The sequence below is a fragment of the Rhopilema esculentum genome, chromosome 6 (assembly GCF_057945365.1).
Source record: "Rhopilema esculentum isolate cy_ngs chromosome 6, ASM5794536v1, whole genome shotgun sequence".
NCBI lineage: Eukaryota > Metazoa > Cnidaria > Scyphozoa > Rhizostomeae > Rhizostomatidae > Rhopilema > Rhopilema esculentum.
In genome coordinates, this window is record NC_142820.1 from 2,650,474 (window position 1) to 2,675,089 (window position 24,616).

General features: G+C 36.1%; 1 protein-coding gene and 1 long non-coding RNA gene across 2 annotated transcripts; both read left to right on the forward strand.

Moving 5' to 3' along the window:
- The first annotated feature begins 3,005 nt into the window (after window positions 1–3,005).
- On the forward strand, window positions 3,006–24,162 carry LOC135686229 (uncharacterized). The gene is made up of 13 exons (XM_065202423.2): window positions 3,006–3,214; window positions 4,622–4,673; window positions 10,385–10,477; window positions 11,211–11,287; window positions 13,714–13,837; window positions 14,124–14,174; window positions 15,055–15,236; window positions 15,652–15,708; window positions 17,207–17,285; window positions 18,443–18,637; window positions 18,994–19,197; window positions 19,928–20,292; window positions 23,019–24,162. Exons 1-13 carry the CDS (start codon window positions 3,173–3,175, stop codon window positions 23,031–23,033), a joined length of 1,536 nt encoding a protein of 511 aa, XP_065058495.2. The 5' UTR covers window positions 3,006–3,172; the 3' UTR covers window positions 23,034–24,162.
- On the forward strand, window positions 4,686–9,927 carry LOC148960083 (uncharacterized). Its single transcript, XR_016143825.1, has 3 exons — window positions 4,686–6,906; window positions 8,236–8,294; window positions 9,004–9,927. It is a non-coding gene; the product is annotated as an uncharacterized LOC148960083 (long non-coding RNA).
- Window positions 24,163–24,616: the final 454 nt, after the last annotated feature.

Sequence of the window (24,616 nt, forward strand, 5' to 3'; positions counted from 1 at the left end):
TGATAGAAATATTGTAGGTTATCTTAATAATTTATTAATAACTTTGAAATTTGCTCTGACATTTTACCATTTCAAAGTGGTAGCAAACGAGGGGCGATTCACTCTTGCAAATAGAGTACGAGATTTTTCCTAAAACAAAAGGATTTTTAGGGACTTTCAAACAAAACAATAGGATTTTCACAAAAGGTGTACGAGATTTTCTTAGAGTGATTTGCCTCTCGGTAGCAACAACATCGAAATTTTTCTACATTGACGCTTACCCAAACTCCTACAAATCGTAAAACCCGTAGAAGATTTCAAATAAACCGAACTTCTGTGGATAGGTAGTTCCGCTTGGTATAATTTATTTCCGTTAAATTATTTTGATTGTATGCTTCACAGCAATCATTGATATTATGTTCCATTACAAAGTCTACAAATTACTAATTTTTTTCCAACAGTGTTTGTGCTTAAACAAGGTCTATAAACGACAGCACTTTTAACAGACTCAATTGTTTAGAGCAGTATCAATAGCGTTCCTATAAAAGTACCCTTACAGTTTGGAGTGTGCTAGAGTTTTTTTTAACTGGTGATATTGCAATGTAAACAGCTATTGTTCAAAATTCTGTCACTTTTACAGAATATCTTAAATATTGTAGTATATATGTTTACTTTCGTTTCATTTTGTTGACAGTATTGACTCAATCGATCTAATAAATTTTGTAACATAGTTATTGTTGAATTACAATTTTATTCACCAAAGTAATTGAACCTATCGTCAAATTATCCATCGTGAAAAAATGTCATTATTTATACGAATAAGCTGTGTGCCATCACCAAGACTCGGAAGAAGGATAGCTTTTCTTGCCAAAATAGTTTCTGATATGAAGAGCAGATGAGTTTACTAAAGGATTTACCATATGCATATTCGTATCTTTATTCAATTTATCCAGTTCACAAGTTTGACTTTAAAGAGTCTTCGAGAGAAAGATACCTTCAAATGCCATTGCCAACCCAAAGAACTCAGAGGTTCTGACCCTGATAAAATTTTAATCAGTCTAATAAAGGATGCTGTACAAGAAAAATTCAAGGCACCCTTGAAAGAAGTCGTGTTTCCTGCAGTTTGAAAAGTTGCTTGAATGGTACCTTTTTCACAAAACTTGAAGTATGCCTGGTTACAGGGCCCACGCCATGAACTTGAAAGTGGGGGGCCAAGGCTAGCAAAAGTAGGGGGCCAAGGCTTCTTTTACTGCAGCTTTAAAACTACTTGCTTCGAAAAAAAGTAAGAGGGACACGGCCACCCCGGCCACCCGGTGGTGTGAGCACTGTGCTAACTGTTATGAACCAATAACAGTATTATCTGCCATTTCTAAAGTATGCCCATGAGCAATGCGTTGTTTTTTTAACAAAAATAAGTTATTTAGTGCTTAGCAAATTGTCTTAAAAAGACTACTCTCGACCATTGCTTTCGTATTAAATTCAAACAGGTGTGCTTTTCTAAAAAGTAAGAAAGGGGGGCTGTGCTGTCGGAAATTTAAGAGATCACACCCATGACCACACCTAATATACTTGCATTTGTGTAGAGACTCGCTGTTGTGTAAAGAAATCATTCAAACTATTCAATGACGCAAAAAGACTCATAAGAAACTGCTCATGAGAAATCTAAAGTATAATAAAGAGTTGCCATCATAGAATTCGTCCAAAGAAAGATGAACTCACTAGCTGAGACCCCCCCTCCCTCCAAATCTCTGTGGATTCTAAAAGGGGGCTGAGCCTCACTGAGTCCCCCTCCACGGCCCCACGGCACCACTAATGATATTTGGTACGATGGTACAGTTAAGTCAATAACAGCGAGCTGAAATTAAAACTTGGGACTAAAAAGGCGTTAAGACACGGTAGGCCATCGAGGTCTGTTAGCAAATATCGAGATTTTGATGCTTAGAGACATGAGGTAAACTGCTTTCAGTCGTACATTGAAGATCGTCAAAAATGAGCTATCAGATGGATCAGTAGATCATTTCTAAGTTGATGAAGTTTTCTACATAAATCATAAAATTCAACAGAAAAATGTGGAATACCGCAAGGATCCAACATAGGCCCATTACTTTTCTTTGCATTTCAACGAGCTAAAGGGTAAATGTGCAAATATATTGAAGGAGTAAATGCTTTGAAAACGGAAAATTCTGTTTCAGGAGACGATAATAAACTTCATCACCAGAGCAAGGACACTACACTTAGTTTATGCATTAATATAAAAAACATGTTGAAGTGAACAATTATTTTATTTACATTTGATTCTTGTGATTATTATTTTCCATTTATGATGACTATTTTCCATTCCAACACTAAAAACGATTCTGCAACCATAGAAACTTGCGGTCAGCCCATTTATAATTGCCATGATTTTCGCAAAAAACTAAAAATTTTGAATATTAACAGGTCCATTTAATATCCACTTGCATGGAGAATTTTGTCAACATGATGACTATGTTTAGAATCTTTGATTGCAAAAATCCCAGCTGTATGAACGCAACAGATCCCGTGCCAATATTTCATTTTGCACCTTCCCCCGCCCGCTCAAAAATAATCGATTATGGGAAAATTCATGCTATTTGCCCTCAGCACCAACACTGCCCCTCCTGCCTTAATCTTGCGCTGGCGCCCCTGGCCATGATCGTTAGAAAGTTTTCCTCAATCTTGGACAAGGTAAATCGATGAACGTTCAGTAGAAAAGACGGAACGTAACGTTTCATTTTTCAATAACTTGCATATCTTCGCACCAGTTATATTCAATACACTGGGAGCCAAAAAAATAAAAGCTTTTTAGAGATTTTAAGATTTTTGAAGATCTTTTTGAATTTCTGAATATTTTTTAGATTTGTTAGATTTTTTGATTTTCTTGAGATTTTTCAGGCCTTGCAAAGACTTTAACAGATTTTTTAGCAAAGTGTACGAGATTTTTTCAGTGGTTCACCCTTTGGTTTCAACTACGTAAAAGCCTGAAACCAAAGAGCAGGGCTGTGCATAAAGAATGAACTGTTGTGGAGGAGAACTATAGATCGTCGGTTTTGAGTAAAACAAACAGTGGTCAGCCTTGTAAAACACATGTTGTCAGCCTTGTCTTCAAATTGTATACAGTTTTTGAGTATTACCTGAATGGAAGATTGAAGATGTGTACCTTGTGAAATCATCAATGCTTTATTTTTTAATCCCATATGCTGTGATTGCTGCAAAGGTAGGAGCTAATTTTGCCAAGCTTGTAAGATATGCATGGCTCCCCAACCTTGCTTGCTGCAAAGCAACAAAGCTTTTTTGCAAATCTTTAGTTCTTAATTTGCTCTTGGCCTATCTAGTTTCGATTTTGCATCGGATACCCTTGTGAGACTGCCCTGAATGAGCAGGCACCCAGACTAACACAAGTCACAAATTTACCTAACCGTTTTGGGGGGGGGTTGGGGGGAGTACACCTTGTCTTAGCAAAAGTTGGATAGTCCATTGAAAACAATAAATTTTTGTTATTTTTGAGGGGGCACGAGAGCATTATTAGCTAGGATTATGTAGCGAAGGACATGTCGTTTTCTGCTGCCTTAACCTTCCTAGTATTCCCCCGCGGGGGGGGGGGGGGGGGGGGAGGGGGGTGGATTTATCTTAGGACCAGGTGCGAACAAGAAATGGATGCTACCAAAATTTCGGTTTCTATGCTACCGTTTGAGGGGTTTTGTCAAAAAACATTGCAATATGAGGGTAAATTTCTAAAATTTTAGGGTTGGCCCTCTTTGACCTTGAGCAGACCCCCTGTCAGGCCATAATGGGAGTACCCCCCCCCCCCCACGGGTATTCCCACTTGGCTTATAGGAAAACAGAGGGCTGTGCCTAAATCAAGTCTTATAGGCAAAAAGTTGACTGTGCCTAAATCAAAGGTCAAACGTAAATGGGACCTGCAACCTTCAGCACTATAATCCAGGGGTGCTACCCTAAAATTCAAGAGGCCACTCCAATGACACATCCTTACAGCCAAGTCTGCAAATTATGGCAAATGCACGGACAAGATCATTTTAGAATGGCTAGCTTTGCATGCCAAAATTCGAAATTCCATGCAAAATTTAAATTTTTTATATAAGAGGCACCCTTGGCTTAGATAACGCACAAAATGGACACCAGATATATTTATAGATATTCAGCGTTTATGGAGATGCCTAAATGGTATATGTTCAAATCCTTTATACCCCTCTTTAAACTCTATATATCTGCATATCTGGGCAAGTACACAATTTGCCTCTTATCCGAGGCAGCACCATGGTTGCCGCAGAAGGGTTGAAAAATTTTTGAATTTGGGTGCTTCCAGTTCGCTGGAAAATGCACTCTTTGAAGCAATTTTTCAAAATACAACCTTGCTTATATATGAATATTCACAGGAAGAAAGTTATTTCAAAGTTTTCATCACTTTCTTGGTGCAGTTGATACATTTTTTAATAGCTTATTCTACATTATTGGATCTTGAGATCATTTCAAATACCAATATATCCTTTTTTCATTTCAATATGTCCACTTCCTCTAAAATATTAGCCTTTCAGTCAAATGCAATTTGTAAGTAAGAATTTTACTTAAATTGTAGATAAGTATGTTTCTTTTACTCTTTTAGGCACTGTTGGGTTGGTCTGCTACTGAGGGGCTTTTGTATCCAAGTTCTAAAGGTAATGAACTTAGCTTACTTTGTTTGCATATATACAAAGGGCCAGGCAATGGTATTTCAGTTGTTCACCTCTGTCATTTTAAATGCTCTTTCCCTTTTCTTTTTTCCATGTCTTTCAAACTACTTTTCTTTCTTTTCTTTCTTTCTTTCCTTACTTTTCTTTCTTTCTTCCCCCGGTGAAAAATCTTGCAGGATCCTACAGGATCCTGTGGGATCCTAGGAGGATCCTAGATTTTTAGGATCCTGGACAAGATCCTACCAAAAATCCTGCAAGATCCTGTGTGCATAGGATCTGATGCAAGATCCTACATAAGGATCCTGTAAGACAAACACAACTTAAGATCTTACACAGGATCCTACCAAAAATCCTACAGGATTTTAAAACAGGATCTTGAATGGGATCTTGCTAGGATCCAGAATGACATTGTAGGATCTTACAAGAACTTGATTAGGATCTTACACATAACAATTCCAAGATCCTATTGGATTGTGACATGGATCCTGTCAGGATCTTGAATATAAAGATAGGATCCTGTACAAAGTCAAACAGGATCCTGTTACATTCTGACCAGGATCCTTCCAGCACCTTGAATCCTAAAAGTATAGGATCCTATACAAGATCTTACATAAGGATCCTGTAGGAGATAAACAACTGAAGATCTTGAACAGGATCCTACCAAAAATCTTACAGAATTCTAAAACAGGATCTTGAATAGGATCTTGCTAGGATCCATAGTGACATTGCAGGATCTTACAAGAACTAGATTAGGATCTTACACATAATGATTCCAAGATCCTATTTGATTGTGACATGGATCCTGCCAGGATCTTGAATATAACGATAGGATCCTGTAGAATCTTAAAGAGGATCCTGTTACATTCTGACCAGGATCCTACCAACATCTTGAATCCTAAGCGGTGGTGTAGTGCTATCAAAATAACAAGGGGGGCTCTTGCACAAAAAGTTGCAAAAAACAATAGAAAAATATAAATTTGCCAAGTTTTTAGCATTAACAAGGGAGGCTCAGCCCCTAGCACTACACCCCTGATCCTAAGTGTATATCAATCGCATTTGGTGGACTTTTGATGCAGCAAAGCGCAAGAAAAACAAAACATATGATCATATCAATCTCTGATGTATATAAATACCACACCCTTTAGTTTAGCTTTTTCAAATACATTTCAGAATTATTTCTTCATGTCACTTTCATGTATTGGCTTAAATCGATTTACTATTTTTAGGCATGCTCTTTTTAAGTTGAATTAATTCCATTTTTAAAATGGAACTTATTACTTTATGTGGCCCCTTAGATGCTAGACATTGATTCTCTGTTGCAGTTTGCCCCCTCTTCCCAGAGGCGTCAGCATAGGGGGGTACGGTGGGGGTGTGGTATCCCAACAATTTGTTGGTCGGCACAGTAAGGATTTTTGCTGGGCACTCGCTCTGCAACCTATTTGCAACATTTCTGTGTAGTTGAACTATCAAAGTATGGCACTAGAGTATAAACTTTGAAACAGAAAGAAATAAAAGCAGCATGCAAGAGTATTTATCTTTTGACCACACCCTCAAAGAATGAAATGCGCCCTTTTTTGTCGGCAAAAATCGCTTCTTCGTCCCTCTAAACAATTTTCTTGGCTACACTCCTGCCTCTTCCCCAACTCTTGGGGGCCCTGGGCATGTTCAGGCTATCAATTTTCTTTTTAAGGTTCAAAAAGTTTGAAGTTTATCTAGAAGGCATAAAATTCGTCCGCCATAATTAAAGCACCAGTTTTATAACGGAGCAGCTTTCCATTTTAGCACTGCACAAAACCGTTTTGTCATTGCACAAATTGGTTATCATTGCACCCCAAATTAGATATGCTGTCGGGTAAATATGGTTATAGAAAACGATGTTGAACTGGAAAGAATATTTTTCAAATAACTTGTTTTCGACTTATTCAAAATCAGGGACTTTCAAGGGGTGATCGTGCTGTAACCGGTGTTCTGGTAGGTACGGGGATTCATAAACTGCGATAACCATCGCTAATGAAGTGAATTGTCGCATGCCTTTTTTACCAACCAATCAGAGGACACTTGGCAGTCCAGCGGGTCACATTTTGAACGAGACAATCTGTTGGTGGAGAACAGAAGAAAGACTTCCAGAGATGCAAATGCTGAACATCTGTCAGGCGCTTTTTCCAAAAAGTCAAGATTGCAAGCAAAAGAATCGAGAAGAATAGATCCAGCCCAGCAGGTAAATGAATATTCTTCTTTGGTACTGTGCTAGACCAGAGATTATTTTAAAAAAATTAGAGTCTGACGTAAAACTGCTGCTAAAACATGTAAAGGCCAAGAAGGCTAATTTCAGGAAACACTTTAAATGAGTAGATTTTGTGTGAACCTTGAAAATTGCACTTTAAAATTTCAAATTGCTCAAAAACTGTTTCAAACCGCCAACAGCTAATTTGCTACCAAGTTTAGAAATCTTTGTATCGTTTTAAATGTTCCTAGTGGGCCAAGTTTTTACATCACAAAAGCTAGCATGTGCATTTTTCATAAGAAACTAAGCAAACTACAAGCTAAAATTGTTTTAACCTTATTAATGAATATATTATTGAAAGTTTGCTTTAATACCAAGAACTAAAAAGCTACTTTATGGGAAAAAACACAAACAAACGCAACAGAATATCAAACGTAACAAACACCTAATCAGTTGTAAGGAGTTATATTCTTTCTATTATCTATGAAAATTTAACCACAAATAGGTTTCTTATCGACTAAAAGAACTAAATTTCGAGCAGCTTCTTAAAGTTGGGGGTGATCAGAACTATTTTTTAATTTTTTGGCCATCTTTGGGCTCGTTCTTATGGAAAATCTGTAAAAAAGCTACTAAAAAAATGCTATTCAGAGAATCATTTTCTGGCGCCTCATTAGTTTCATGACGCACATCCAAGAGGCTTTCTCTTTTAAAACAAAGGGCTGGCAAAAATCTTTCAACCCACTGCCAAAATTGGGGCTGTTCCAAATGCCGACAAGCTAAATTCCACTCAATTATCTAGATGACACCCCATTACTAGAAATCACATTGAATTCCAATTTGTTTTGTTTCTGTCAAACAATCGGTTGCAAGGAAATGGTTGCAGTCTTCTTGAAAGGCTTGATAGCGCAGACCCAGGTCAAAATACTTATAACCGAATGCCACCATGCTACTTTTAATATGATCCTGCATTTCATAAATAATTCAGGCGCAGTGAGAGTCAAAATTCGTATTAGGAGGTTGTCGATAGAGAATATTTCCTAAAAATCTCGACAGAGTAGCAAAATTTCGTACACATTTTCCAACAATGAGATGCTTTAGGGGGGCTGTAGCTTCCCTGACTTCAAGGAAAATGCTTTACACAAATGTCATAACGTTTTCAGCTTATCTCAAACAAATATTAGCTCTCTCCTATATGAAAAAAGCGTTTAGAACATCTACTTCATAAAAGACTGTAACTGAAAGTCTCAGTCCTCCAGGTTATGATAATTTTGTTGATAAAAAGTGGATTCTGACTTTTTTGTCTGTAAAAACGATTTTTTGTAGTTGACAAAAGAAAACAAACAAGTAATGTTCTCTGGAGATTTCAACCTTGGATTGTCAAGGTACGAAGATCTACCTCCTGGTCCCGGCAAGATATACAATTATAGCGATTTTAAAATATTTTCGGTTATGGCATGATTTGTCTTCAATCTACTATTTCCTTTGGCTAAAAGATTTTACGATTTTTGCAAGAAAGTCACATCTTTTGCCATAATACCAAGAGGTTGCGAAAAGCAACATTTGTTGATGTTAAGAATCAGTTGATGATGTTGATAAACTGAAATAGGTTCATAAAGCGTTCTACCATACTATGTAAGATGTGACTTTCTTGCAAAAATCGTAAAATCTTTTAGCCAAAGGAAATAGTAGATTGAAGACAAATCATGCCATAACCGAAAATATTTTAAAATCGCTATAATTGTATATCTTGCCGGGACCATGTACAGCCGTACATTATTATATTCAAAATATATAGGATTATAGTAGGGATAATACTGTAATGAAGTTCATATATGCAAATAAAAGTTTGTCTGCCATGTAAACATGCAAAAACAAGAGTTCAGTGGCCCCCTTTGATCCGTTGCACCATCCTTTCTTGTACTTGATGGAAAGAGGGCATGGCCATGCAAAACAGTCACCCTTCTGCGAGATTTTTATCGTAAGACATTTCAAGACTTAATTTTACAATGTAAGATTAAAACCAATTTCAAATCCTTATGATTCATCTGGAACCTTCTATTTTTTGAAAATTTAAATCTTTTCTCATTCTAGGTGCTTTCAATGCAGTTTAAAGAGAGTAAAATACAGCAAAGCAGAGTGAGGTTATAAACAGAACAATTAAACAGAAATGTCTTGACAAACTAGTAAATTAAGCTTGGTTGATGAAGATGTAGTATACAAAGATTGTGACTTTATTAAATGTGAATCACATGAAACTTGATTTGCTCTCTACAGATCTACTTCTTGAACTCTTATTTGGTAGAAGGTCCTACAATATCCTTTATTAGGATCCTGAACAGATCATATACAGGATCCTGATTAGATCATATACAGGATCCTGATTAGATCATATACAGGATCCTGATAAGATCATATATAGGATCCTGAACAGATCATATACAGGATCCTGATTAGATCATATACAGGATCCTGATTAGATCATATACAGGATCCTGATAAGATCATATATAGGATCCTGAACAGATCATATACAGGATCCTGATTAGATCATATACAGGATCCTGATTAGATCATATACAGGATCCTGATAAGATCATATATAGGATCCTGAACAGATCATATACAGGATCCTGATTAGATCATATACAGGATCCTGATTAGATCCTATACAGGATCCTAAAAATATCCTGTCCAAAACCCGAATCATTTCCTACAGGATCTTGATGAGATCCTATTCAAGACCCTGCACATATCCTATATAGGATCCTATACAGGATCCTGCAAGATTTTTCACTAAGGTTCAAGAAATACATAGGATCCTATTAAGATCTTTTAAGGAATACTTTTATTCTTATCAGGATCCTGTAAGATCTTATTAAGATCCTATAGGATCCTATAAGATCCTATAGGATCTTGTACAGAATCTTGCACAAGATCCTGTAGGATCCTTTACCAATATCCTGTGAGGATCCTGCGAGGATCCTATACAGGATCCTGCAAGATTTTTCACCGGGGTCCCTTCCCTTCCTCCTGTGTTATTTGTTTTGCTCTCTCCTCTCCAATTTTCTTGCTTACTTCTCTCTCTTTTTGGATTACAGTGGCTCTACATACTTTTTCCTTCTCTGGAACCAGGTAACCTTCTGCTGTCTATCACTCACCAAGGGAGCCAAGGATGTTTATCACTCACCTTAATCCAATAATCTCAGCAGCTGCTTCCCTAGAAACATGATGCCTATCCATCTCCATTCTTAGCTTACAATGCAAAACTAAACAGCTTGTCATACAATCAAGATGCTAAAAAGAATATATCATAATGTAAAAAAGCTAAAAACAGGATTTATAAACTTTATCAATGGAAATGATTATCAATTGAGCTACTCTTTTACTGTGCCATTTAAGTAAACCTTGTTTTTTGGTTTATAATGATGTACCATTTCTTGTGTTTAAACATTGACTAATTTATGTTTTGTAGATACTTGTATTAGAAATGCTTCAGCCAGTGTTGTCAAGATACAAAATCCAGAAATCTTGGGGATTCAAATTAAGTGGTTTGTTGAAGATAATGGTAAGTGTTGTCAGTGTTATTGACTTTTTACAGCAGGAGTCAATAAGCAGTGATGTTTGAATTTGCAACCTTCTGAAGGTGTTTTTAGGATGCTTAATGTTGCTTATAAAACAGTGTCCTGACCTTTTTTCTTGATGTGACCACACTTCATGAAACCTTTGCCTGGAACTGGTGACTACAGAGAATGGTGACTATCAAGTGAATGACAGGGACTCAAACACAATATTTTTGATTCCTTGTCTTCAACACTAATCACTGTGTCATCCACAGACCTCTCACTGTTTGACTAAAGATAAAATTGTGACATGTCAAACCAGTAGAGATTTGACGGAGAAGAATTTATTATCATATGGCGGATAAAATTTTATGACATTTTCTATAAATGATGATGTAGGATATTTACAGGAACATCAACAAAACTAATTTAGATTCTTCTTTATGTAAGTGTTACAATTTAACAATGACATAAAGTAATGAAAAAAATACAGGTTGGCACTTAGGGTGATGTTTCATGTCAGTGGAAAAGACTTGTAAACAATTTTTTCATTGCCTTCTAGAATTTCCAAGTGATTTTCAATTATTAGTAAAGCTGGCTAAAGCAAATGTTTTTAGATTATGCTAAGTTTTGACATTGCGTCAAGTTTTGACATTATGCAAAGTTCTTAGTGCTTGTTAAGTCATAAAAGATCTAACTGTAAGTGATATGAATTTAACATCTTAACCTTTTTTGTAGCTTTGGATAGTATTGAGGGATTTCATCTATACCTTTTGACTAGCAGTGGTCTATCAAGATCATTTTTCATAAAAAAGGTTTGTGGATTTTGATGTGCATATGTTATGTTCAACCAAAAGCTTTCACAATTCATTCACTTATTCAAATGAATCTTTGTTTTCTTCACTATGTTACCTCAGCATGTGGGCCTACAGTTGACTTCTGAACTCATCCTACATACAACAACTTCTATTTGTTTCAAAATCATTTGTTCATTTAATTGAATGTTTTTATCTGACATTTCTTTCCCTGTAGTCTGTCAGATAAAATGTCTTTAGAGTATGCTACATAAAATGTCCAGCTTTCATACAGTACTGAAAGAAAAGCAAGACAAAGCTTAAGAATCCAGGGACATTCATGATATAACTACGAAAGAAGATAAATTTGAATTGTTGTGACATTGGCCACCTAACATGTTTTCTTTAAAGCAGTATGTGTATGTTAAAAAGTGTATGTGTATGAACTAATACAAAAAACAGCATAGAACATTTTCCACACAATGACAAGTTTTGTCACCAGCTCTTTGACAGTGTAACAATTTGAGCAAGCAGAGCATATGACCAGCTAAAACATGCAGACAAATTAAAGTACACTTGATACTGTCAAATGATAGATCAGAACAGGGTTTTGTTGGTCTCCATGACTTTCTACTCCCTTAACCCCCTATACTGTGTTACTATATTATTATTATATGTCAAGTCATTGAGGGATGACCTCTCTGAATCCTAACAATCCTTCAAGGGTTGCATTTCATTTAAAAGCAACATTGACTGTAATTCAGCTATCTAGTCCTATCTATAAGTAGCCCATAAAATACCAGTGATTCAGTCAGGAATTGTTACAGTGTCATATCATTACAGTGTCAGTGCAGAAAGAGCTTTTAACACTCAGTGATCAAGGCAGAACAAATTGAATCTGATGCATCCTTTTTCAATTTGAAATTTTCTGATCCGTAAATGGGAAAAGCTTTGCTCTCCGATTTAGTCACTTTTTGGTCAACATCTTGCATTTCACTCTTTTTTCACGCTGATGAGACAGTTCAGGTATTTCATCAAAAATCCACAACTGCCGAGCTTTTTCTACATTAAATGATAAATGTCTGTATGGTATCAAGTTCAAAATGAAGTTTTCTTAAGATTTTCAACTATCCATGTTGATTACGATGAAAGTATGACGGAGGACAGCACAATATTATGGAGAATGATGCTAGAGTGTTTTGTAAATACTTATTCTAGTTGACAAGTTATGACATAGTTCCACACAGAAGCTAACTCTTACACCACGTTGTCTTTATATGCTGTTTGTGAGTAAGACTTTCCATTTTCAAATAGTGAAAAACTTTGATGTGGTTTCCCTATAGTGCTAAAGTTTCGGACAGTAAAATTTTGGACCACGTAAATATTTCGGACGCTAAAGAATTTTTTGAAGTTCCAACTATCCGAGTGGTTAGTTATGATGAATGATAAGAAATGTTCACGTCCGAAATTTTTGGCTTTTAATGTAATTGTTTATTTTGAATCATTACTATTTTTACATTGATGTAGCTTCTTGATTTTATTACTGCTTATCTAAGTAACATTGATTCCACATAAAAAGCTCGCAGTTTGATAGTCTGTATGGATTAAAAGATAATGCACCCACATATCGAATAATAAGTAATGTATGCTATAACTTTCTGCCATGGAGAGGGTTTCGTCAATGCAGATTATTATAGAAATGCTGAGCAAACGCTCCTTCGTTTTTGTGTTGAATTCTAGTGTTCCCATTCTCGGTATATTATGTATAACTTCAGTGTCATACAGGCAACACGCACCTGTTTAAAAGTTGGAGGGCTGAAAAGGGCGTACCCGAAAAAATTTTTGAGGCTAAGCCTTTTAGAACACCGGAAAACACCCCTTTTAGAAAATACTTGTATACAATTCCACTTGCTTTTATAAATAGTCTGATTCAGAGAATTACTATAAAAATATATTAATTTTGCTTGAAGATAATCAAACACCAAGCTAACCAAGTTAAAAAAATATCAAACAAGATTAAACACAAAGAAAATGAACAAATAAGAGTTCCCAGTCAAGGCTACTACTTAGGATCTGTTAACTTCCCAACACTGCGTTAAAATGAACTTTCCAAAACATTTTCTAACCTTTTATTGCAAAAACGTGGGGGGCTGAAGCTCTTGCTAGCACAGTGGCTATGCGGTGCCTTGTGTCGTAGGAAGGATAGGGATTATTAGGGGTGACTCTATCCCACAAAATGATAGTAACTACGAAACCTGGTAACTTTAAGAACAATATGTATTATTTTGCTTAGCCCACCACCATGATTATTTCCATTGTCTACCTTATCAATTCTATTATCCCATGAACCCTGTAAAAGAAACCGGCGCACTTTCAGTTGCATGTGATTTTTTTCGTCGATATACTGTTTATTTGTGTCTGAGATTTTGTTTGACTCTTTATTTCAGAAAATCACAACTTATTCGATTAAGCTGCCTAAGACGTTGAAAAGGGTAGAACAATACAGGATACACTTGGGATGCATGCCACTAAACGTGAAAAACAGAATAAAAATGGTTATCAATCCAAAAGGTACAAGTTGTATTACGTGTTTGACACGCAATATTGATCGTGATTACTTTGTTATCAAAGTGCTTCATTCTGGCATTGATGCTGAAAACCAGAGGAACATTAAAACCGTTGAAAATGTTTGCCAAATTCGTTTTCGGCTACATCCAAACTGACTGTGAATAATCTTTAGTTTCAATTTTCGCAGTTGATTACATTAACAGGGAAGCCAGGGCACATTTTAGAGTCAGGGCTCTAAAAAAGTGGGGGCATTTCTTAGCATTTCATTCTCTTTTGCTTTATGTTGTAGATATTTGTGAAGCATATTCTCGATACAAAATCCCGGCTCCATTCCAGTGCTGTGAGTATCCATCATATTTTGCCAGGCTCAGTCTATATTTATCTTTTTAATGGTATTTTAACCCTTTATTCTCAACCTAGTTTTCTGACCTATATGCTGTGTAAAGTAACGGTTAAAAATTCAAGATTTGTCAATCAGCTGATGTGGAATTCCTTAAATGAACATCGTTGCTATTTGGCACCTACTTGTAACCAAAGCTAACTCGGTTAGTTGACGTGAACGATGAGCAGGAGAATATGGAGAGGAAAAGTAAGATGGGAGCCGCTTTTGAGATGAAGTCTAAAGATTCTATAAACCAACATTTTCTAACATGAAAGCAGAATTGCGACCAACCACGAGAAAAGCGATTCCTTGCAATCTTGTTATTTCAAATTTCAACTTATTGCAGGGGAGTTTTAAGGCTCAAGGCGTATACACGTAGGAACCGGGGGGCACAGAGGGCAGGTGCCCCCGCCCTACTCTTCAGAAACAGTTGTAAAGTACCTACTTGCAGCTTTCAGAGATGCTCCTATTTTGACCGCTTTTGAAATGCTTTCTGCATCTATGACGAGACGATTTCGCACCGAAGCGTTCTTGGATGCGAAAAAGCTAGTAGTCTAAATGTTTCGTTAATTTTTATGTGGATGATTTAAACGTTTTTGAGATTGCTATGCAAAATCTCTATTCAAAAGGATCATTTCACCAATTTATAATTTTTGTAAAACTTCGTCCTTGTAATTTGTCATCGACTTGTCCTTATAAAGTTTCTTTAGGAAAATATTTATCGAACATGAAGTTTAGTTATAAAGAATATTGAAAATACAATGTTTAAATAATGAACAAGACTTATTCAGATGTATTTTATTATGTTTTACTTATATAATGTTTTTTTTCTCTGTAGTGAGACGACTTAAAAATGTATCTGTGCGCAAATGCTTTGAAGAGAAGGCTGAGATTTCATGGAGTCCCCCTAACGTCTACGGTCATATTGGATATGTAATAAGGAAGACCAAGGTTAACTGCATTCATGGCAGCCTCTGTTGCAAACATGCTGAGTATCAAAGAATCTCGGGCCTTCACCTAGTAAGTTCTTAACTTCCAGACATATTCATCTCTGTTTTGTGCTGTTTCTAGTGGCTTTTTGAGCTTGCTTAAAGATTTCAAGTTGTTTTCTGCTTGCTATTAGGGAGCTTTGATTAACAAGAGTTGACATAACTAAAACGTTCACAATGCTTATCGTTACAATTGCTTTGTTTTAAAACTTCTTTACTAAAATTTATCAAAAATGCCACGGTATCAATAAAAATCATTCTAATTATTTGCAAAGTTTTTATTTCTGCTTTTTCGAATTCCGATTAACGGCATTTTTCTTTATTTTGAAATAATTGAGTAGAGTTTCTCTGGATATCGATTTCATCGTGCAATTAATTTTTGACTATCATGATTATGCAAAGTACGGCGTAAATAAGTTAACAAATTCTGAAATTAACCTGTCTAGATTTACAGCAACACGACGACGACAAGTATTGAGGAGGGAATGCAGTACTGTATTGAAGTAAGCAAATTTTGTGTTTCCTATGAAATGATTTTGATGAATTAGTATAAGTATACCTGGCTTAGATTAACGAAAAACTTTCCTCCATTGCTATTTGTTAGTATTAATTGCCATTTTCACACTAATAGAGTACCGACGTGATGACGTCACAAAATCTATTTTTAGATTTCTTGAATTTTGATCCCATAACCCGAAACAGCATCGTAAAATTCCTCTAAATATGCAAAAATAGTTAAAGTTGCTACCAATTAGATGAGATACGACCACATAAGCACAGGCTCTTGCTCCATAAAACCCTTTAGTCTTGGTTTATAACTTAACGAACCAGACCAGAATAACAGTATTCCTTGTAACAAATTTAAAAAATTCTTAATTTTTTTGATGATGTCACACCTCTGAACTCTACTCTTGCAGCTATTTAATTTAGTACTCTATGTCTCCTTCTTTCTTATCCACATTGACTCTTCTTGCCAAAATATATCAAGAATCAATGAAAAAATAAACGACGTACAGAGCCGCTGATCGGGAGTTGTAGTCTTGCCTTAGTCGTAGTACCCACGCGCATTTTTCTCAATAAATCAACCAGAATAACAATTTCCATTTGAGTTATTAACAATATTCCCAATAGAGTAGATTGGTGTTAGCAGAATATAAATAGCAGAATATAAATAGCAGAATATCCTTTTTGGAATTAGCAGAATATAAATAGGTCTAAGAGAGAGTAGAAATCGAATTGAAAAGCTAAATGAAAACAAAGCTCTGTACTTTGATGTTAGAAAAAGATGGAATGGTATGTTTCATCAACGGAGATTCTGTTGATGTGACAGAGTGATGTGAAGTTGGACCCGGTACAGGCACTGGTGTTTCGCCAGTCACAGCTGTTATGATTTCGTTGAAAAGAAAAGCTACAGCTTGTAATGCTGAACTATAATAAACTAAAATGATATTACAAATATTACTTGTGAGATCTTTAGATTGCAGTTTCAAACAGATCCAGAGATGTAGGCTGACATCGTTTTGCTTGGAAGCTCGCTACAAGAAGGGACAGGGGTACATCTTGTCAGGATATCATTGTACATACAAAAGATAATTTTTAGGTTAACACAACTTACTTGTCATTAATTGCAGTTTCTGGTGGCTGCATTATATCAAAGAAGCATTCTGAGAACTCTAAAGATAAAGTTATACATTGCTTTCACGTGTCTGTGTAAAAGTACTCAAAATGATCACTTATTATAACATTTACATAGGTGAACAAATAACATCTACAGTTTATTGATTAACGGCATTGGGTAGTTTGCTTTGAGTACCTTTTATTTCACTAACTTTTTTATATCTCACAAGTCAGCAGGAACAATTATATTTGAAGGATATTTATTTTGCATTGAGGTTTCCTTCACCACGGGTTCTCTGTCGACTTTTATCCTTGTGAAATGCTAGCTTATATGGAATCTATATTTTGGACCTTTTTACAGAATACACACTATTTTTTTCTCAGATTTTGATGTGCCCTGCTGGTGAGAAGAAACTTTTGAACTGCGAATCAAAACACCCCCCACTTTTCATCAAATGTCCGAGTAAGTCAAACAAACCCATTTGCTCTTTACGGCACTACTTTCTTCACTTGTATAATCCTTTTTAAGCCTTTAGAACGGCAGAAACCGCAGATTAATATTAATCTAAGTTACGTCAAATTTTAATCTTAATCTTCCCAGCAGAGTTTATTTTAAGGAATTTTTATCACTGCAATGTTAAATATTTTTGAAAATTTGGGTGTCACCTTTAGAAAATTTTCATGCCACACCCATCAAACTAACTGGATTATGAAAAATCTCGATATATTTTAGATACTGAACAAATTTCAAAGAGATTTTATAGATTATGATCACTGCTACTGTTATGTTCTCGTTTTTAATATTGTAATGCTCTTTTATTAGCTTTATGTGTCTACTGGCAGTTGCTTCAATTTTTCTTTTTCAATGCCAAATCTCTTTATTTTAGTTTTATCACTGCACAAAATTTGAGTTTATCACTGCACAATAACAATTTATCATTGCACGAATTGGTTATCACTGAACGTTAAAATAAACCCTGCTACCCAGCAACCGGTGACCTCATCCACAGAGTTAGATAACACAGGTTTTAGGAGCATAGCATGTCCCAAGTTTGATAAAAGCCTGGCAATGATGTGTCTAGCTAGGTGAATCATGCGACAGTTTATTTTTTTATTGTAAGCTATCTGAAAATCTGGATTTCTTGCTGTTGGCTGAGAAATTTTGAGGAAACTTAAGAAGAAGGAACAAATTAGGATCTCATCCGACCAAGGTTAGGGGGAATATAGGTTTTCCAGCATCGATTGCCTCCATCAGAATCATCTGCGTTGTAGTATGCACTTACATTATGCACATACACTTGCATTGTGTATTGCATTAATTTATGAACTAACCGGTATATTTTTGGTATATTCTCTGCTGAAGGTTAATGGACAATTGACAAATCATTATCTGATTGTTCGGCACATTGGTTGGTGTATGTCTTCTATAAAGGTACTTGTGATAGAGATCGCTGTTTTAGCTGATTCAGAAAGGTTTTGGTGTGTTTTCTTAGTTGCAGTGACGGGTTCAATGCATTGTTCTTTCTATTAACCTAATGCTATCTATTGCTCTGCAAGTCATATCTAAGTCTGTACATCTTCCCGCATCTTCCTGCCTTAATATATTTTTCTTTCGATTAGAAACAAGACGTCAGCATTCTTTGTTGGTTGGAACTGTCGCTGCACTGGCGCTTTTCTTCTGCATCGCCTGCATTTACACTGTTGTCTGTTTCATTAAAAGACGAAAAGCTGAGAGAGAGAGCGAAGGACTCGGCCTAAAATCACTCTCAACGGCACTCATTCAAAGTCGTGACGATGACGGGACCAAAAGAAAAGGTATCTCAGCAAAAGAATTTCCTTATTCCCCGTATTTTTCTAAAACAGCAAACCTGTACTTTAGCCGGGGATAAACTGTCATGTAAAAATTTTGTTCGGGGATTAAATTAACAGTACGATAATTTAATCTAAGAGTTCGGTTAATCACTGCAGAATCATCCATTATACCTAGAATCACGACCTATCCCGTTTGAAGTTCGATATGCATACTTTCCAATGTGAAATGCATTAATAAATTTAGTAGCTACAGAACAATTTGAATTGTGTAGGTAATACTGCAGGAAATAACGTTTTTAATGCAATTTTCTGTCAGAACAGGATAGACCATACTTTGAAGTCTTCCATCGTATCCGTAGAGCCAATGATGTTTATTGTGCATTGCGCTGGGTGTGTGGTATTGGAAGAGTTTGTCCTTCATTTAATCCGATTCTTTAGACTGAATGGAATTAATGCAGTGTCTGAGTTAACTGAAGAGGAGAGTGTTTTCAAATATGGCCGTGGAGTCTTTTTGAACGAAATGCTCAGCAAGGCTGATATCGTTTTTGTTTTATGCACAGATGGTACGTTGACTTTTATATGTTTTACTGTTTAAGAAACGATTTTATATTGGTTTTGATTAAGGGTTTCTCATGTATTGAAAATGATTTCATTATTCTAGAGACTGACCCAAAAAGATTCTATTTGCCAACCGCCACAAAGGCTTGGTAATGCTATATCTTGAATATACATGTGCCGCTAGGAGTGTCTCGGAGATACGCTTTCCCCTAGGCTCTGTTTTTTATCATTTGAAAGAGTAAATTACGTTTTGCCAACAGCTAATGTGCTGATTTTGACCTGAAAAGTTGAGAATCCAATCGATTTATTGACTAAATGCCCAGAGGTGTAGAGATTTTTGTTCCTTTGTAAAACATTGCCAAGCCAGGAGCTCTGCCAGCAAGATCTTTTAGCTTTTAGCAGAGAAGACAGGCTTTTAAAACTGATTTTTTCTTCTTTTGGGCCTATCTTAACAGTTTTTACCAATTTGGAGAAATCATGAAGCTGTTTGTGATGATGTTATACTTTGCTCCAAAATCAAAAGTTCCTTCACAAGATATCTACAATTAACACAGTCGTTAAACTGTTCAGTTTACGCCAGAAAAAGCAAAGGCTTGTCTTGTCGGAAAAATTGTAAGGAGGGATTTTTCAGTGGCGAGCATCGCATCGTACTGATTTTGTTTTAGGTTTTCATGTTAATTATGTTAATTAATTTTGTAGTAAGTTAATTTTTGCACGAATTCTTTTTTCAAACAGTCATGGATAACGTCGCATGCAATTCATCGTATATCTGCACTCGAAACGCCGTTCAAAACAAAGTCGTTGAGCACGGCGATGATCTAAGTCATTATTTCATGGCTCATTTTAATAAATCCGAGAATGTCCCAGATATGCTGCGCCCTGCAGGCCTGGATCTCAGTAAAGACCTCAGAAATCAGCTAGAGAAGACCCTTCTACGAGTCTTCGATACGAGGACCTACCTTGTTGGCGAAAAAGCTGTTCTAAAGAACAAAATAGAACTTTGCGGCAAGGCGAAATCGGCAATTGCTGATCTACAGACGTGCTCGTCTCATCTATTATTGCAGAGGCATTCAAAATGTCTCTTAGGAACCTGTCCAAAGGTATGACCCCTTTTATCGTAATACATATTTTCTGGTTAGATATGTAAAGATTTTTCATAACCAGAAAACTGATATCCATAGATAATGCTCCTTTTCCATTATACGTCACAGATAAAGTGTCTGTTAGATCCTGCTTCTGTAGCTGTTTATCTTCAAATGAAACATCTGTATCGTGTCCTAGTTTTGCTAGATTTAAAAGGTTAAATATCTCTCCTTGGACGACCGTAGGTTACTCGGGAAGATAGAAATTTGAAACCAAGCCAAACCGAAGATTACTTTATTTCATTGCCCAGCCTCTGTTAGCCAAGATCTAAATGGTTTGGAAGGTTCCTCTACTTCCACACCTTCTCCTGTCACTTTGTCTCTTGTTATCAGTGGACTCGCAGGCATTGTCTTTCGCTATGCTTGGAAAGGCAAAACCTTCATTCACGTCAATCTTGGCACTAGTCGTTTCTTTCTTCCGTAGTGTTTGTCAGCAAACAAGATTTTTTTACTCTTTGCAAAAATTCCCCATTCATCCTTCTTCTGCCTTGAAACTTAGCTGGCCATTGCTGTTTATATTTTGCCTGCATATATGTTGTCTACATTTGCATCTTTTTATAATTTGTCTGCTTGATAGCTGTCATTTTAGGCCTATATACTCTCTTGGCAAGTACGTGATCGCAGTCTTGCTTTAATGACATGGGAAGGTCTGATCAATGATTATGCTCTCTGCATACACAATAAGCATGCTATGTTTATGAATAAAATTTCAAACCTAAGCGTGGTATTTCTCTCCTACGCTGTCAAATCTCAGTGCAGAATGTTGCGTCTGTGGCTTTTGGGCCCTGATAAGACTTTTAGCCGTCCAGCCACCAACTCATTGGTGGACTGACTGCAAGATTACCTGTGTAATTGCTCCAGACCAATATGACTCCAGGGTCATATCGATCCAGACCAATATGACACCCAGACAGAAATGACCCCAACTGGACCAATATGACCCCTGAGCTGCCAGCCTCGATTGCAATTTGTTTTAAGAAATGGCAAGCGAAAACTCTGCCGGCCTCTCCGGGCGAATTAGACAATATTTTGAAACTTTTAGCTTATCATATCATTTGAGACAATATTTTACTTTAGATTGCTCCTTGCCGTTTGGCGTTGTTCCTGCTTATTGTTGATTGACACAACTTCGATGTATTTTTGCAGCGCGCGCAGGCCATGACGAAAACATGTAAACAACTTTTTAACTTAGCCCTGTTATTCACGTTAAAGAATTTTATACATACAACCATAAATACAAGCTAAACAAATTCCATTGAAATGTAGAGCCCACGGCAGCAGAGCCGCTTCACGGACGACAAACAAATACATACTTTCAGCAAATAGATTTAAAGAATAGAATAAGGAACTCAACAATGCGCAAAGATAGAATGCAAAATGGCAACTATAATGCCTATTAAAAAATTTATTTTTATTATAAAAAATTGTAAGGCCTTTTAAATCTTATGTCTTTGGCCTTCTAAATCTGGACGATATGCACAAATGTTCAATTGATCTTATGGCACTATCCAAAGCGATTCAAACTGCAACAAAGAACACCATTGGATTGAATTTTTTTTGACACCTAACTTTCTTTGTTTTACCTTACGAAGGAAACGCAAAGGTCTCAAAGGAAATGATCGACAAAAAGGTGCTCCCTTAGAGGCAATTAAAGCAGAGGAATAACAAACGAAACAGCTGCTTAAAAAATTCAAATATTCGGCCAATTTGGAGAATTATCCAGATAAATCTAGAATAAGCCAAATTTTTGGCTAAGTCCAAAATATATTTTGAAAGTCAAACAAGCTTCAACACATTAAGATTAGTGGAATTTGGATTTGAAAAGTTAAAACCACCAACTATAGGCCTACTAGAAACTAAAAGAGCGCTTCGGTGCGTTTGCAATCCTTATAAAGCCTCAAATTCATTATTTTTGCCCAGACCAATATGACCCTCCCTGAACCGGTATGACCCTGGTGTCATATTGGTCTGGACCGATATGACTCTCAGGTCATATTGGTCGAAGGGGTCATCTCGGTCTGGAACATAATCATTGAATATTGTTACTTTGTGATTATTAAAAAAGGATTAACAACCGCTTTGATATACTTTGTCTCAACACTCAAATGTCGTCTTGTTGAGAACAATTCTCTTCTTGTTTCGGTGCTCTTTATGTTTCCCTTTAGAAATGTTCTTTTTTATGTATCTCTTTGGATATTATTTATTATCTTTTCACCATGTTGTTATCTCGCAGAAAATCCCTGTCCTTCTCTTCTTGTGCGGGTTGTTGGTTGCCACGGATATATTATTGGTCAAGTAAGCTTGCTGTAGAACATTTCGATGTCAAGTGAAATTGAAAAGTCAAGCCTAATAGGCAAGCTAGATTATCTTCAGCCATAGATCTGTCCCAGTTTCAATTCCTAACCTCGTCTTTCCAGTTGAAACTTATAGAAAAGAACTATGAAAGGAGGGCTTGTTGAACATGTACTGACTAAATTGTTCAATATTTTAAGCCTTGGTACCGCAAAGTTCGAAAATAACACGGAAGAGCGAAAACTTATCGTACTAAAGTAGCTTTCGTCCGACACTGCTCAAAGTATAAACGGCGAATAATGTCCACAGGTACAGTATGCAGGGTATAAATTTTATGCTCACTTTAGGAATCTTTACAAAATGTGTTCATTCATAAGAATTTTCTTTTTCAGGGAGACAGGGTATGAGGAAAAGTTATGAAATTGTTTTTGAATCTAAATCCCGAATTGGTATTAAAACGAAAACGTACTTTTAGCATTTCAGCTTTTATTATCGGTATTACTATACAAATGCGGATGTAAATAGTTATTTGTTACTATTTTATACTTTGAAATGTAATGTAACATATTGCAACCTTTTTATGATTTCAATGAAATTTAGGAGTATAACTAATAGTGTATTTTCGGATTCATATTATATGTGCTAGATAAATGTATTTGTGAAAGAACTTCGAGAAGATATTATTACCTGGGTAGTTGTGATGTGCCATTTTTAAGAACTTTATTATTGGCAAAATGTTTTATTTGGGTAAATGCCTGTAGCTATGGGTAGGCTGATGTAAAACTTGAGTACGCATACAAAAGCGGATAACATTTAGTCTTTATTTTCCCACTGGCAGTTCTGCTTGAGTGAGAACAACGAGCTTCTAATTCTCATTTTAGTTTACAAGCTTGTTTTTACAGTGTACAATCTGACAATCACAGCATGTCAAATTTATCTTTTTGAATACATTTTGCTTTCTAGGCATATTTATTGCGTATATAAGCTTATATATTATCATTCTGGCATATTCCCTGCATCGCATATTACCTTGGAACCTTTCACCTATCTATTCACAGAACGATTCGGCGTCGTGGTGAAAATATCTTTGTCGTCCCTGTATCTCCTAGTCACTTGACATGTTTGTGTATTTTATTGTACGTAGCATTTTATATTTGTTACTGAAGTAGAACTGTAAAACGAAAATTGAAACGAAAAATGTACTTACAAATTAAAAATTCTGGGACATCTATTCAGATTTACATTAATTGCTATCATTTCATTTTTAAACTGAATGAAAAAGAGAAAAGCTTCGCGGTTATTGTAAGTTTGGAAATTTAGATTTTTTTCATTAACGCACCAAGGTAATGGTAGGGCTAGTGAATTCGGGATTGTTATTTGTACAACTCGCTGGAAACGAGAGTTATCGTTGTAGTATGTAGCAAAGTATGTAATTTTTTTCAAGCCATTAGAGGAAGTAGATATTTTCAAATGTAAAACGAAAACGCTCAAGAATCAATTGACTCGAAATTTGATTAAATCAAAGCTATTCAACAAGACAGTATTCCAATTGTCACTTGTTTATAACTGAAATCCTCTCGTTATCGCCAATGAGGATTCACCCTCGGAAGACAACCCCTTAATTAGGTTCTCTCCTTTAGAGTCTTGAGGAGACTCCTCCCTTAGACCCTTGATGGAACTCCCCCCTTTAAACCCTTGATGAGACCACTCCTTTAAAGTCTTGAAGAGACCCCTCCTTTAAACCCTTGAAGAGGCTCTTCCTTTAAACCCTTTGTGAGGTTCCCTTTTTTAAACCCTTGGTGAGGTCCCCTCCAGGCACCGCGGAGCGTTGAGAAAAGTGTGGGGTCTAAAAGAAGTGGGAGGCTAAAACCGACTAAAAAGAGTGGGCAGAGAACTTTCTTTGCATCCAGTATATCAAGATAAAAGTTTTGCTGAGGCATTTTTAATTCATAATTTGTCGAAAAGGCAACTTTGTAAAAATTTATTTACA